The sequence below is a fragment of the Phacochoerus africanus genome, chromosome X (genome assembly GCF_016906955.1).
Source record: "Phacochoerus africanus isolate WHEZ1 chromosome X, ROS_Pafr_v1, whole genome shotgun sequence".
In the NCBI taxonomy this organism is placed as follows: domain Eukaryota; kingdom Metazoa; phylum Chordata; class Mammalia; order Artiodactyla; family Suidae; genus Phacochoerus; species Phacochoerus africanus.
In genome coordinates this window covers 9,217,341-9,232,270 of record NC_062560.1, presented here as the reverse complement: position 1 = coordinate 9,232,270, position 14,930 = coordinate 9,217,341, and the positions used below count along the sequence as shown (strand labels likewise).

Genomic DNA, 14,930 nt, shown 5'->3' with positions numbered 1-14,930 from the left:
CCTGGGCAGAGCTGGCACCTCTGCGGAAGGAGGTGCACGCTCCCTCCACCCTTGGCCTCCCTCTCCCTGGTGAGGAAACCCGCCAGGCCAGAGCTGCCCGAGGTTAAATAACCACATGCAATCCAGCAGTTCAGCTCTGGCTCAGCTTTTCCAGTTGGCCCCGAGCTGGACGCCAGTCCCCAGCACGCCCGGACCACCCCAGAACCCCGGCGGCCAGCCCACCTCTCCGTGGCGCCCTGCGCGGACGTGGCCCGTGCTCGCTGGATCTCCTCCTCCAGGCGCCGCCGCTCCTCCTCCAGCCGCGCCACGTCCTCCGCCGGCCTTCTCTGCTGGATGATGAGCTGCAGCTCCTGAAGCAGGGCCTCCTTCTCTTTGACGAGCTGCAGCCGGTCCCTGTCGGCCTCGGCCATGCCCGGCCAGGACTCGCCTTCGAGCTGGGCCAGCTGCTGCTGGATACTCGACACCCTGCGAGACAGGGAGGCAGAAGCATCCACAAGACTGGGTTAAAAGAGCGTCTTCACACACTCTGCACGCCATCGCCCCGATTCTAGAAACTCACTCTGACAAATCCTGGAATCACTGCACTGAGTAAACCCCAAACGACAAAAATAAAGGATCTGGGGGAGTTCCCCAGTGGTCTAGTGGTGAGGACTCAGGACTTTCACCGCCGAGGGATGAAGCCCAGCCCTGGGAACTGAGATCCCACATCAAGCAGCTGCATGCCACAGCCAAAAAATAAAATGAAATAAAATAAACCCCCCCCCCCCAGGAGATCCTGTCATGGCTCAGTGGAAACCAATCTGAGTAGCATCCATGAGGATGCAGGTTCAACCCCTGGCCTCGCTCGGTGGGGTTAAGGATCCAGCATTGCTGTGGGCTGTGGTATAGGTTGCAGATGTGGCTGGGATCTGGCGTTGCTGTGGCTGGGGTGTAGGCCGGCAGGTACAGCTCCGATTCAACCCCTGGCCTGGGAACCTCCATATGCCGCGGGAGTGGCCCTAAAAAGACAAATAAATAAATAAATAAAGGATCTGGAAATGAGGTGTAATAAAAATGACGTGCAAGTCCTTTGCATAATCTACCCTGGCCTGTGAGATTTGGGATGGCAGTAACCGTATCCCGTTTGTTTCAAAGACCTGACAAAAAGGCTGGCAGTCCTCGCAGCAGCGCCCATGGGTGAGGCGCTATTTCAGATTTGGGGTTTCCTACGCAGGGCTGTCCCGGAGCAGGATGGGGCCAGTTCATTGCGCTCTGCGCCCCCTCCTTGGTGGCTGGACACGCACCAGATGCTCCCAGCCTCCTGCCCAACTGCTGACCCCACCTTGAGAGAGTCCGGGGAGAGAAACGCCCCCGTCATGTGAGGCTCAACAGTGCCGCAGGTCCTGACCACACGGGAAAGTCACAACGCCTCGCGGAGAGCAGGTGCACAACAAGAGCTGAACACGGGACACGAGCAACAAACGACTCAGCAAATACATGAAAGACGGCGAGGCGGCCCTGGCGAGCGTGGGTGCGGCGTGGGGGACATCTGGGTGGATGCGAACCAGTCAGCCGCACTAACTCTGTCAGCTCGACCCCCGCGCCCCGCCCCCCCCAGGGGTGAAAATACGGCTCTCATCACCACCCACGGGCTGAAATGTCCCATGTCTGCTTGGCAGACACACCGTAGCCCCGCTGGTGTCCTGCGGCGGTGCTGAATGAGAGCGAGTGGAGGAGGTGCGGCTTGCGTTTTCAGAGCATCCTTTCAGAGGGGCAGGATGTTTTAAGCCCGTTAAGTTCATATGTGGCTAGAGATGGGGGCTGTTTCTGGGCAGAAAGAAGGAACTCCAGACCTGACCTGAACCCTGTGCTGTGGAGGACGGAGCCAGGCCCTCGGGCCCCAAACCAAAATCCCCAGAGAGCTGTGGGGGCAGGAGAGTGGCAGGTGCATGTAGCCCTCTAGCCTCGGAGATAGCAGTTCTCAAAGTGGGGTACCTCAGTGTGCAAACCTCAGGCCCCACCCCAGACCTGCCGAAGGCCACACTCTGCGGATGGAGTTGGGCAACCTGGGCTCTGACAAGCCCTCCAAGCGCTTCTGATGCTCGCCTAAGTCTGACCGCTGCTTTCAGGCAGCCCGGCGTGGTGAGGAGGATGCTCATTGGCCCTGGAGCTCTAAGGGGCTTGCCCGAGGCACCCACATGATGATCCCCACTGAAATGGGAACGGGGAACGTGCTTCTGAGGCTGCCCCCACTGGACACACGTCTCTCATCAAAGCCGGATCAGACTTCAGGATCCCTCTCAACACTGTGCTTCCTGCAGATACTGCCCATCAACTGGCATGCATGCGGGTGTTAAAGTCTCCCGGCCATCCCTGAACCAATTCAGGCTCCTCCTCCCGGACTAGACATGAGTGCAGGGACTAGTCAGCCCAGCTAGAGAACCAGGCCCAGGCTCCTTCTTCGAGTGCTAAACCAAGCAGAAAACCCACAGTCATGAAAAGAGTACACGAGGTAGCGTTTCAATGTACACATTGTACTCAAGCCCAGTCCCCCCCCCACAAGAAGGTAAAGAAAACAGCTGAATGTCAGTGGCTTTATTAATAAGCAAGTTCTCTTCTAACTTAAAACAAATGTCCTGCAAATGTGGTAGAAAATGGTGCCCAATCATGTCACCGAAAAGACTAATGACAGATGCAGCTGAACAAGGTTAGGAGTCCAAGTGGGCTTAAAGGTCCATCTATGTCTAATTAGTGTAATTAAAATCCGTGGCAGTCACAGAACTGAAGCCCAAGCAAACGCTCCCAGCAGACGCAGAAAGCAGTTAGCAGCAAACCAGACATGAGACCCAATGAAACTGCTAGAATATTCTACCACAGATCAAGTCACGCCAAAGGTAAGGAGTCAGCATAAAAGAGATGGATGATAATGAGCAAATCCACTGTGTCCTCATAATTTGCAACTGCAAACTATCTGATCCACAGGAAAGCCTATTTGGGCTCAGCTAAAGTGAGTAATATTGGCCTTGTAATGAATACACACTAATCATTGTCATACTACAAGCAGACATATTTTCAAAAGCAATCCCCTCCCTCCAACTTTTTTTGGCCGCATCTGCAGCCTGCGGAAGTTCCCGGGCCAGGGATTAAATCCATGCCAGAGCAGCTACCCAAGCCACAGCAGTGACAATGCGAGAGCCCCAACCTGCTGAGCCACCAGGGCACTCCTCTGATTCTCATTTATTTATTTATTAATTAATTTTTTTTTAGGGCCACACTCGCAGCATATGGAGGTTCCTAACCACAGCCACAGCCACGCAGGATCCAAGCCGCGTCTGCAACCTACCGCACAGCTCTCTGCAACACCAGATCCTTAACCCGCCGAGCGAGGTCAGGGATCAAGCCCTCTTATTTTTGATAGGTGACCGCTTTTATGGCCTATCTATACATAATCTCTCACGAAGGCCCTTAAGGCTTTAAAATACGCATCGTCCGTGTGCTTAGGATCCTGAAGAAATGAAAGCAAGTCCCCAGTCAAGCCTTCCGGCGTCATGTTCACAGTGTGATTTCCAAGTTCCGTCCCCTGAGTGGGCCTCATGTAGGCAGAAGTCAAATCTGAATCATTTTTCCCTTCCTGTATTTGCCCGAACACCTCTTCTGCTATAACCCAGACGCCATTCAACTATGAGTGGAAACTTGCATCTGGGCTGCAGAAACTGCTCACACCCTCGCCTTTCACATGGAAATCGCAAACATGACTTGCATTTTTCAAAGAAGAAAATGCACTTTGACTATTCCACAGTTTTGAGGCCTGTTTCGCATATCCAGAACACTCCCCAGTTACTTGGATTTATGCCTAAGTTCTGTGATCAACGATAGAACATCTGTTGCTAAAATACTGCCGCTTTCGGGAGCAGAAAGGGCACTCCAGGCAAGCCATGGCCCCGTCTGACAGTGGGGGGACGTGATGGGTCCCAATGCCACCTTCCTGGACGCAGTGCCAGCGTGGAGCCTCGCATCCTCAGATGTCAACGACAGCTGCAGGTCTGATGTTAGGTTTCCTCTCCTTAGTTTTCTTTCTCTACACAGCCATTTGAATGAAAAGTCAAAGTTCAAAAAAGTCTCAGCGGAGATCTGACTCGGGGGGAGGGGGGGCAGTGAAATCAGCTCACTGAACCAAGGGGCCATTCGGCTCATCTCTCACTCGACACTGGAAATTCGAGACGTCTGAATCTGGAGCATGTGGCACGAGAAGGGCCCACGAGGGGCTCCCACTGTGGCGCAATGGGATCGGCAGCATCCTGGGAGTGCTGGGACGCGGGCTCGATCCCCAGACCGGCACAGTGGGTTAAGGATCCAGTGTTGCTGCAGCTGCTGCTTAGGTCGAGACTTTGGCTCGGATCTGATCCCTGGCCGGGGAGCCCCATATGCCGCAGGGTGGGGGAAAAAAGAAAACGGGCCTACGATTACCCCACTCTCCCTCCCTGCCCTCACATCTCGCCCCCTCTGAAAGAACAGCTCTGCAGAGAGAGACTTCTGCAAATGCAAAGCATCTCCGGGCTTCCTCCTCTGGGCCTGACCCAGGGAGGCGGAGCTCAGACGCAGGGACTAGGGATGCCTTCCTGGGTTTCTCCCAGCCCCGTCTCACTCCCAAACCCAGATCCAAGGTCACTTGAGAAATGAAGGGAAAATCCAAGGGACTGATCAAGTTCAGCTGGAGTCCTAGCAGGGCAGCAATTCCCGACGACAAAGGAACAGCAGGACCCATCCTGGCAACAAACGCTAAGACACAGCGGAGCTGGACAGGCCGAATGTTTTGTTCCTGTCGGACCCGCGAGTGTTGCCATGGAAACAGCTAAAGTTTGTGCACAGTTCTGGAATGAGTGCTCTTAGGTTAAAAATAAGGAGCCATCTGCGTCATCAGGACTGCTTCAACAAGGCTTGCCTCCTCCAAAATGGCTTTGGAAAATTCTAAAATTTATAACCAATAATGTGAAAATATTCCTATCGGAAGGTCAGCCTTCGGAATCCAAGGCACTGTTCCTGAAGGGAGGAAGAAGTGTTTGTCTGGGGACGTTACACGTGACCTAGAGCTGAAAACACAAAACGAGTTACCATGAGAGTGGTGGTTTGGTCTAGAGAATTCTCTAGAAATCCTACCAATGCTTGGGATTATGAGGTTCACTTTGCATAAGCCTCCTTCAAATCTGAAATACACAAAAGCCCTCATTGTCCAGCATATTTATTGCACTTTGAAGATTTCCCAACTCTGAAAAACAATCTCGAATCTAGATATGCAAGGTTCTTCTTTGTTAACACTGCCATTAAAAGTGACACCTTGGAGTTCCCTGGTGGCCGAGTGGGTTAAGGATTGGGCACTGTCACTACTGTGGCTCTGGTTACAGCTGTGGCACAGTTTTGATCCCTGACTCGGGAACTTATGCATGCTGCAGGAGCAGCCAAAAAAAAAAAAAATTTTTTTTTTTTTTAAAAATAGGAGTTCCTATCGTGGTTCAGCGGAAATGAACCTGACTAGCATCCATGAAGATATGGGTTTGATCCCGCACTCAGTGGGTTAAGGATCCGGCGTTGCCGTGAGCTGTGATGCAGCTCTGATCTGATGTTGCTGTAGGCTGGCAGGTGTAGCTCCGATTCGACCCCTAGCCTGGGAACCTCTACCTGCCACGGGTGTGGCCGTGGGGGCGGGCTGCGGGGAATAAATGACGCCTTCTCTTCCACACATTAGTGGGTAACAGGGGACGTGACGCTTTCCTGTGTATGGGAAACCCTTCTCCAACGATGCTCATCGTGGAAGTAGCCGCGTGCAGAGTCCCTGGACAGAATCTCAAAACCACTGTGCTTTCACTGTGGTCCTCGTTACCTGGGTTGTGCAACAGGAACGTCTTGGTGCTAGATTTAGTTCTTGGCAAAGACCTGCCTGCTGCAGCTCCCTTCCCAGGTCTAGGCTGTTCCAATCATGCATGAAAAAACACACGGAAAAGGCCACTGGAATGAAATGCCTGACCTGGTGCTGGGTGGCTCTGCGCTCGAGACCTGAGGACACGGACCCTCCCTAAGTGTCACAGATCTCCGGGGGCCGGGAGGACGCAGGGTGGTCCTGACTATGCTACAAAGTGTACTGAGTCCAGCGCCTTGCCAGGTGCAGCTGGCACCTGTGGGACCCGCTGTCGAGTAGGTTTCACGTCAGGAGTGCACTCGCTCTGCAGTTCAGCCTTAACCATAAGCAAGTGCAGGGACAGAGGCAGAATGTGATGACTCCACGGGGACTGGCGCCCACAGTGCCACCACATCAGGGGACCAGAACCCACAGCGCCCAACAGAGGGCACAGCGATCAACCACTGGGCAACAAAAATGCTTCAAGGATGTTTTTAAGCAGGTGAAAGTCCAATGAAAGCACCAAACTTAATTATCAAAAAATCAGGATCCCAACTTTGAAGTGCTGCTCAACCATATAACGAACCTCAGAGAACTCTCTCGGGGACTAGTCTCCCCTGCCCCCAAGAAACTTGCCATTCTACAACTTTCTGCCCCAACCCCGCTCTCCTCTCAGTTGAGAAAGCCCTTCCACAATATATGGGCAGACGCAATTCCAGCATCCGTCAGGGCCCAGCTCCCAGGCCATTTTCTCCAGCATCCAAGGAGAGGATTTGTTACAGGGGTTCCGGTTCCAAGACCACAAGCCCTTGGGAGTGACCACGAAGACTCAGGGTGACCCGAGCTCGGGGCGGTGGTGTTCCCAGTGGACACGGTCCCGGAGTGGAAAGACTGTGCCCTCTCTCCATCGGACCCCTCCAGGCACACATGTCTAGACGCCCTTTCTCTCCTTAGGTCAAGGGGAACCACCCCACGGCTCGCAGCAGGACGGGGGCCCTGGGGAAGGGAGCCAGGAGCAGAGTGGTTGGCCTGCAACGCACCTGGGCCCCAGGGCTCCTTGCGCTCAGCCACCTGCAGGGGTGAAGGCCAAAGAGCAAGTGTGACCAAAGGGGACCCCTGTTGACTCGGTTGATAAATATTCACCGGGTGATTCACTGCTGGAATTACAGCAATGGCCTGAACAGACAAAAATCCCTGCCCTCCTGGGGTTTACGTTCTTGCAGGGAAAGACAAGCGTCAAAAGAGCAAACATGTGAGTAGACAGCAGGTCGGGTGGTGACATTTGCTGGGACAATCAGGGTGATGGGGTCAGGATGGGGCAGTGCTACTTTGTCCAGGATGATCGCAGAAGTGTCTCTGACAAAGTGACCAGAAGGAGGGCAGAGGCCACAGGACCATTTGAGCATCCCACCGCAGGTGGAGGAAGTGCGGAGGGCCAGGGGCACGGTGTTAGTTCCTTTTGTTTCTCTAACAAGTTACCACAAACTTGGTGGCTTAAAACAACACACAGTATAGAGTTCCCGCTGTGGCACGGTGGGTTAAGGATCTGGTGTTGTCTCGGTGGTGGTGCAGGTTTGGTCCCGGGACCAGCAAAGTGGGTTAAGGACCTGGCGCTGCCATAGCTGTGGTGTAGGCTGCAGCTGCGGCTCAGATTCGATCCCTGGCCCGGGAACTTCCATGAGCTGTGAGTACGGCCAAAATCAAACACAGACACACACACACACACACACACACACACAATTATTATCTTACAGTTCCAAGGTTGGATCGTGATGATCATTGTACAACTACAAATGTAATAAATTCATTGAGTAATAAAAAAATAAAATTAAAAAAAAAAGATGTCAAGTAAAAAGTGGAAGGGCAGGACTGTGATCCTTCTAGAGGCTCTAAGGAAGAAGCCACTTCACCGCAGTTTCTAGGGCTGCCCACAACCCTTGGCGTTTGGCCCTGCGTCACTCTGCCCTCTGCGTCCATCCGCACGTCTCCTTCTCTGATTCTCCCTCTGTGTTCAAGGACCCTTGGGAGAACACCCAGCTGCCTAGATAATCCAGGGTCATCTCTCCATCTCAAGGTCCTAACGTAATGCCACCTGCAAAGCGCCTTCCGCCATGGAAGGCAATACGGTCACAGGTTCTGGGGATTAACGTGGCCGTCTTGGGGAGGGCACTGTCCTGCCAACTCCAAGCATTAAATCAGACGTGTGCCTGCCAGCTCTGAGGCCCCGCATGGGTGAGGAACTCTGAAGGGCCAACGTGGATGGAACACGCTCACACCCTGCTCCTGGGCCCTTGCTGTTCACACCCCAGCAGGGATTTCGGAGCAAAACAGGAGGTCCAACAGTCAGGTTTCCCAAGGGCAGCAAGAACCTCTGGCCACCGAAGTCCTTGCTGAGGGCCCGTCCTGTGTGTTGAGGGTTTTTGGCAGCATCCTGGGCCTCCACGCACTGGAGGCCAGCAGTGCCCTCTCTCTGGTCAGGAGAATCAAAGAGAGCCTCTGGGGACCAAGGCCACCCCCCCGCCCCAAGTGGTTGATGGGATCTAATGTGGATGGGATGTTGCGATGTGGCGCTTGACTGGAAGAAAAAATTCAGACTCGGCAACTTAACCGAAACTCCATCCAACTGCATCACCGGTGAAAAGTACACCTTTCTGCGCATGACGGCTGAGGCCACGTCTTTGTCCGTTTCTCTAAAGTTTACAAAGCCTAGTGATGCTGAACACGCTGAAGAGATACAGAAGTCCGGGCTCTCATCGCCCGCGTGGCAGCGTCAAGGCGACTGGGTGGTATGTGGCAGCACTTTCCAAGGACACATCTCTCGGCCCACGTGTTCCCTTGCCAGGTCTCTGTCCGAGGCAACAGCCATTTCCGCAAGGCTGCGGCTTGTAAGCAGATGTGCATCATGTGTGACAAGGAGAAACTGGACCGTCTACATGTCCGTCCAGAGGACAGTGATACCCATTCTCAAAGCTGCGCATCATGTACTACATTGAACTACACTGGGCTGAATATATTCAAATGTTTAAACAAAAACACCTCATTAATGGTAGGAGGTGGGAAGAGGGGGGAAGAGAGGAGGTCTCTGTCGATTGTGCCTTTGACAAAAACAGCGCTTTCATATATATGTAAACGTGCATGTGTCAGGTGTGCATAGATGTACAAGCATATATTTGCATGTTTCTGGCCCATGTGGGTACATACGTGCGTGGGCGCATATGCACACGCATGCGCACGTGCGCGCGCGCACACACACACACACACACACACATCACAGGGACTGCCTGGGGGTATCCCCACCCCCAGAGAGAACCACTGGCATCCTCACATATTTCTGTTGGCTGTGGGGGAGTCTATCTCCCAAGCAGGTTAAAGACCTTTTTTTTTTTTGGCTGCACCTGCAGCATATGAAGTTCCTGGGCCAGGGATCAAATCCGAGCTTCAGCTGCAACCCACGCCAGATCCTTAACCTACTGTGCCACAGGGGACCTTCAAAGCCCACACGTCTTTATGGCATCACACGAACCACACAATTTCTTTTGAATCATCTGGAACAGGGCAGGTGCTGGATGGAAGTACAACCCCCCAGCCTTCTCTGCCCACAGCTTCGGGGTGTGGATGAAGCTGGTGGGGTCACGCATAGAGATCAGCCATCGGGAAATCGGGGAGAGATGGCCTTACTAAGATGTCACAGTCCTCCAGCGCAGAGTGGGTGTCCTTGGCCTTGGCACATGTGACATTTGGGTTGGAACGTTCTTTGTTGGGGGCCGTCCTGGGGGCTGTAGGATGTCAAGATGCCACGAGATGCCAGCAGCACCTCCCCCAGAGGTGTGACAACCAAAAATGCCTCTGGACATGGCCAGAAGTCCCCTGGGAGGGGGGAAGTCCTGCCTTCTCATCCCCCTACCCTGCCCCACTGGGAGCTGAAGTGCTTGTGTGAGCCAACCCAGGACGTCGTTACAACGCAGCTCTGATTTCTAAATGCTGCCAGTGCAGCCCAGAAAGGCGCTGCCTTCTTTCTTTTCTTTCTTTTTTTTTTTTTTTTTTAGGGCCACACCCGTGGCATATGGAGGTTCCCAGGCTAGGGGTCTAATCAGAGCCACAGCACTGCCAGACCCGAGCCAGATCTGCGACCTACACCACAGCTCAGGGCAATGCTGGATCCTCAACCCACTGAGTAAGGCCAGGGATCGAGCCTACGTCCTCATGGATACTAGCTGGGTTCGTGAACCACTGAGCCATGATGGGAACTCTCAGGGAGGCGTTTCTGGAAGCCCCTGCTGTCCCACAAAAGGGCTGGGACCCTCCTGTGCAGCTGCACTGCATTTGCTAACAAGCTTCTGGTGTCCTTTAAATACTCCCTTCATTTAAAAAGATCCTGATGAAGCTCAGTGTCCTCCAGAGTAATGGTTTTAAAGACTGGACTTTCTCCCCAAACGTATTCTCTCCATGATTCAAAGGTTACTCACTGGGTACCGACCTCATCGCCAGAAAACAAAGAAATCTCTTGCTCTGGTTAGTAAATGTCACAGCAAAATGCACACCAATTACATTCTTAAATGTAGCAAGCATCTATTTTCTGCGTTTTAATACAGCACAGCAAACTCCAACACCCACAGGGCGCGGCAGAAATGGGCACGAAGGAGCAGAGGCTTATTGAGAAGAGACACTGGCATCTGCCAAGCGCCAGCGAGAGAAGGACAGAGCGCAGAGGGAAGGGGCGCAGCAGCAGGTCCGTGTGCAGGTGTGGAGCCCGCCTCGCGCACGTCAGGCAGAGCTGGGAGGACCAGGTGGAGAGGCCCTGAGTGCAGGGCCCGTGACAGCTGAAGGTGGCCCTCCAGCAGGGGACAGGGGAGCTGCTGTGCTTGCTATTTTTACATTTGCTGCAAAGGCAGCAAAGCAGATCTGCAGACATCCACGAATGCTACAGGATACTGGGTGGGCCCAACTCTTCGGCTCCCAGAATGGACCCCCTCGCCCTGCTGGGCTTTGTGCTCCTTCTCTCCCGTACCCCCAAGCACCCCCTCCCCTGAGAGCAGCTCACAGGTGACTCAAGAAAGTTTTTGAAAAAGACAGCCTTCGCAGCTGTCCGAAGCACAGATTTTGAAATAATTTAAGACTGTTTCCAGAAGGCACAAAAGAGAGTCTCTAAAAAGAGGACATGGAGTTCCCGTTGTAGCTCAGCGGGTTAAGAATCCAACTAGTATCCATGAGGAAGCAGGTTCGATCCCTGGCCTTGCTCGGTAGGTTAAGAATCCGGCATTGCCACACGCTGCGGGGTACGTCACAGACGTGGTTCAGATCCAGTATTGCCCTGGCTGGGGTGTAAGCCAGCAGCTGCAGCTCCGATTTGACCCCTAACCTGGGAACTTCCCTACGCCACAGGTGTAGCCCTAAAAAGACCAAAAAAAAAAAAAAGAGAGAGAGAGAGAGAGAGAGAACATGCAAGTTAGGGAGGGCTGGGCCAGAAGACTGGACTGGAAACGGCAGACATGGGGACAAACGTGACAGGCTAAAAATACTGAGCGCCTGTGGGGGACGACATCCTGCCCCACGATGCTGCCCACAAACCCGGCTGAGGCTGGGAGGGCGGGAGGGAGGGCCACCCGTCGAACATGCACAAACAAGGTCAAGTTCGCAGAAGGCAGGCGATTTACAACCCAGGTCAAGAGAAATGACTGCGTTTCAATTCTGTCCGTCAAAATGGAGGAGATTAGGTCCTGGGATCACCTGTTGACCTAATCCTTATTAAACTGTCTTTTAAACCAAGACGTGTGGCTTCTCCCATTAACCTGTGGAATGAGAAGCCACATATATAAAAGAAGTTTTGCTTAAGCTGGTCGGAGGGAGGGGGTTCTCTGCTAGCTAAGAGGAGGAGGAGCGATGGAAAAGGCTCTCTTTTTCTTAAATTCTGTCTTTATAACTGTTTGCAATACTGGGAGTTTTGCATTTCCAACGCACGTGAAATTCTGTCCTATGATTCAGAAGCAGCGCATAAAGGGAGATCCTTAATTCTGTGCCCCATCAGACACTGCTTTCTGATAAAAAGTGGATAAAATCACACATTGGGACTCCACGAAACCTCTTTCCACAGGAGAAAGAAAGTACGTGGAAGGCAAGATTTGAAAAAGGAGCTGCTTACCTCTTTCTGGCTTCCTCATACTGCCAGTTAAGCCTGACTCGGTCCACAAGTCTTGTTTTATCATCGAAAACAAACTTTTCGGAACAGAAGCAAGGAAAAAAAAAAAGGGAAACATATTAAAAACATATTTTCAAACTAGAAAATTCATTAGAATTTTCAGCAACTATGAAGAATATTTTAATTCATCTTCTAATTTCCATTTTTCAAAGGTCTAGAAGAAAAGACATCAAATAATAGCTGCCACCTCTTATTATAGGGGTTGGGAGCGGGGCTGGAAAGACTTTTGCTTTCCCAACACGGGTGGATTTTTCTTTAAAACAGTCGAGGCATATTCATCTACTGTGTGATTCCAAACCGCAACAACAGATTAAGGGGGTCTTTTTGGCCATGCCCATGGCAGGTGGAAGTTCCTGGGCCCGGGACTGAACTTGCACCACAGCTGTAACCAGAGCCCCAGCAGTGACAATATCAGATCCTTAACCCACTGAGCCACAAGGGAACTCCACAAATTAAGTTTTAAAAGAAATAGAGAATTACTCCAAGTTGATACAAAAGCAAAAGAATGCATCTCATCCTATGCAGCATATTCTCTTATTCCTCAATAAATACAAAATAATGGTGTTCTCCTTAAAACCGGCCAGCCCTGTGAGGCCTGGTCTACAGGACCCTTTCAACTGTTATACAGGCTGTTAAAGAACCAAAGGTAAGAGGGTTCCCGTGTGGCGCAGTGGTTGAAGTATCTGGCATTGACACTGCAGTGGCCGGGATCGCTGCTGTGACATGGGTTTGATCCCTGGCCCAGGAAATTTCTGCATGCCGTGGGCGTGGCCAAAAAATTAAAACTTAAAAAAACAAAAATGGTAAAAGGAAAGAAGGTACGGAAAAGCCTGGGATTGAGGCCCATCACCTTAGGAGTTCAAGTTGAAATGCAGTGCTCCGATGTGATCACTAGCTGTCCCTAAATATTGTCACACCAATTGCACTGAAGCCAACAAATTCGCCCACAAAAAGTACAAGACCTGTATGGGAGGTAACTGGAGCTCCCCTTGGATACTTCTTCCTTCGTTCCTGCAAATATATGACTCTGGTTTCAGTAAATCGGCTCCATCTGGAGATGTGACCAGATCTAGGCCATATATGATGGCCACTAAGTCTTCATTTTTTTGGAAATGATCTCGTGTCAACAAATTATTTGAAAACAGTCTACTTGAATGATCAGCAATGAATTTACTGATTTGAGTTTGGAGACAGGTCAGTGGGGGAATTTCTTTCCATCTTTAATGCCCTGAATGGCAAGAAGAAAGAAGAAATGCCTCCTAAGGGACTATGCATTCGCCAGTGAGATGTGACACAATTTTACACAGTTCAGCAGCCCTAGCCAAGGCCTCTCTCCACGGTCTCCCCACTATGGATATGTTCAGGCTGTAGCATCACATCTCCAGAAACTGTCCACACTGGACATGAGCTGTCACCTTGTCATCTTCTTTATTAGAGACCCCGAAAGCGGACTCTTCATCAAGACAACTAAGTACCATCTCTTAAACCTCTTCTCAATGCTATTTACGGACCCCCAAGCTCTATTTTTGTCCTCTTCTTTGAGAATAAAATGAACATTGTAGTCAGAAAAGAAGCTTACAGCCAAACAGGTTCCTGCTTTATAATTCCTGTGTACCCCAGAGCATGTACCCCAACTGCTAAAGTCCAAGGTGAGGACTTGACTGCTTACAAATCTGTGCCTGCACAGCTGCGGGCTTGAAAAGCATGTTTGGTTCTATCAGCCCTCATCCCACAAAGCTAACTCAAAGGGACACCTCGGTGAGGCAGGCAGACATCGAAGACGGCCGCCGGTGGCCTCCACCTCCTGGGATTCACCCCATGTGAAATCCCCTCCCTTCAAGAGCGAGCTACACTTGACTATGACCAATAGGACACAACAAAGGCGGTGGGAAGTCCTTTCTGCGATTCGACCACAAAGGACTGTGACTTCCTTCGTACTGGAGACTCTGTTGGCGTGCAGGCAGCAAGCTGCCGCGCTAGAGAGGTCTATACGGTGAGGAACAGAAGCCCTCAGTGCAACAATGTGTGAGAAAAGGAATCCTGCGGCCAATCACGTGAGCTTGGAAGTGGGCCCTTCCCCAGCCAAGCCCTCCGATGAGACTGGAACCCTGACTAACACACCCTGACTGCAGTTTGAGGCGAGCCCCTGGAGCAGAGGATCCAGCCCCGTCTCCTGACCCACGGTTTTCGTGTGAGCTAATACAAGTGGGCTGTTTTAAAATGCTAGGTTTGAGAGTGTCTTGCTATGGGGCAAAAGGCTGACCAACACAGTTAGAGCCTTTTGATATATTTTTCTACACCAACATGATACAGCAGAAAGCATGAGGGTTTAGGGATCAGAGACACTGACTCCTGGCTACATGCCCTTAGGTAACCTGGCTTCTTGATCCCCTCATCTGTCAAAAAAGAGAATGGAAACAACTATTTACATCGAGATAACAGCCATGACGCTGCCAACCCAGGGCCAGTGGCAGTAAACTCATAAGCAATGATAATTTACTGCTGAAGTTATTAGAGCAGCATAACCAGCCACTCCCCACCTGACATTTTTAGAAAGTCTTACCCAGGTTATTAGAGAACCTTCAATCTTACCCGTTTCTCTCAAATGGAATTCTAAACTTATGTTAAGTAGCGATGAATTATTCATGGAATTCAGTAAGTCTTGTGCTTCTTTCCTTCTCTCATGCCAAAATCTTTAGGCAAAAATGCCAGACATTTTTGACTTACACATTCTTCTCCGTGTAAACCAAAGATACCTGGTCCAAAAAATGCCCAGGTGTACTTCCGAGAACAATGAGGGGAACACTGAAAACAGGACAGTTCAGGGCATCCAAGACACAGAGTCATTATTTTCTATATTAT

General features: G+C 51.5%; 1 protein-coding gene across 1 annotated transcript in view; it reads right to left on the bottom strand.

Moving 5' to 3' along the window:
- WWC3 (WWC family member 3) overlaps window positions 1-14,930 on the bottom strand; it is a 115,509-nt gene that overhangs the window by 29,408 nt on the left and 71,171 nt on the right. Inside the window, exons 8-9 of the mRNA XM_047764347.1 lie at window positions 12,012-12,085; window positions 223-465 (exon numbers count right to left, since the gene is read on the bottom strand). Of these exons, the coding sequence (XP_047620303.1) occupies window positions 223-465; window positions 12,012-12,085 (317 nt within the window). The remainder of the gene's footprint in view (window positions 1-222; window positions 466-12,011; window positions 12,086-14,930) is intronic.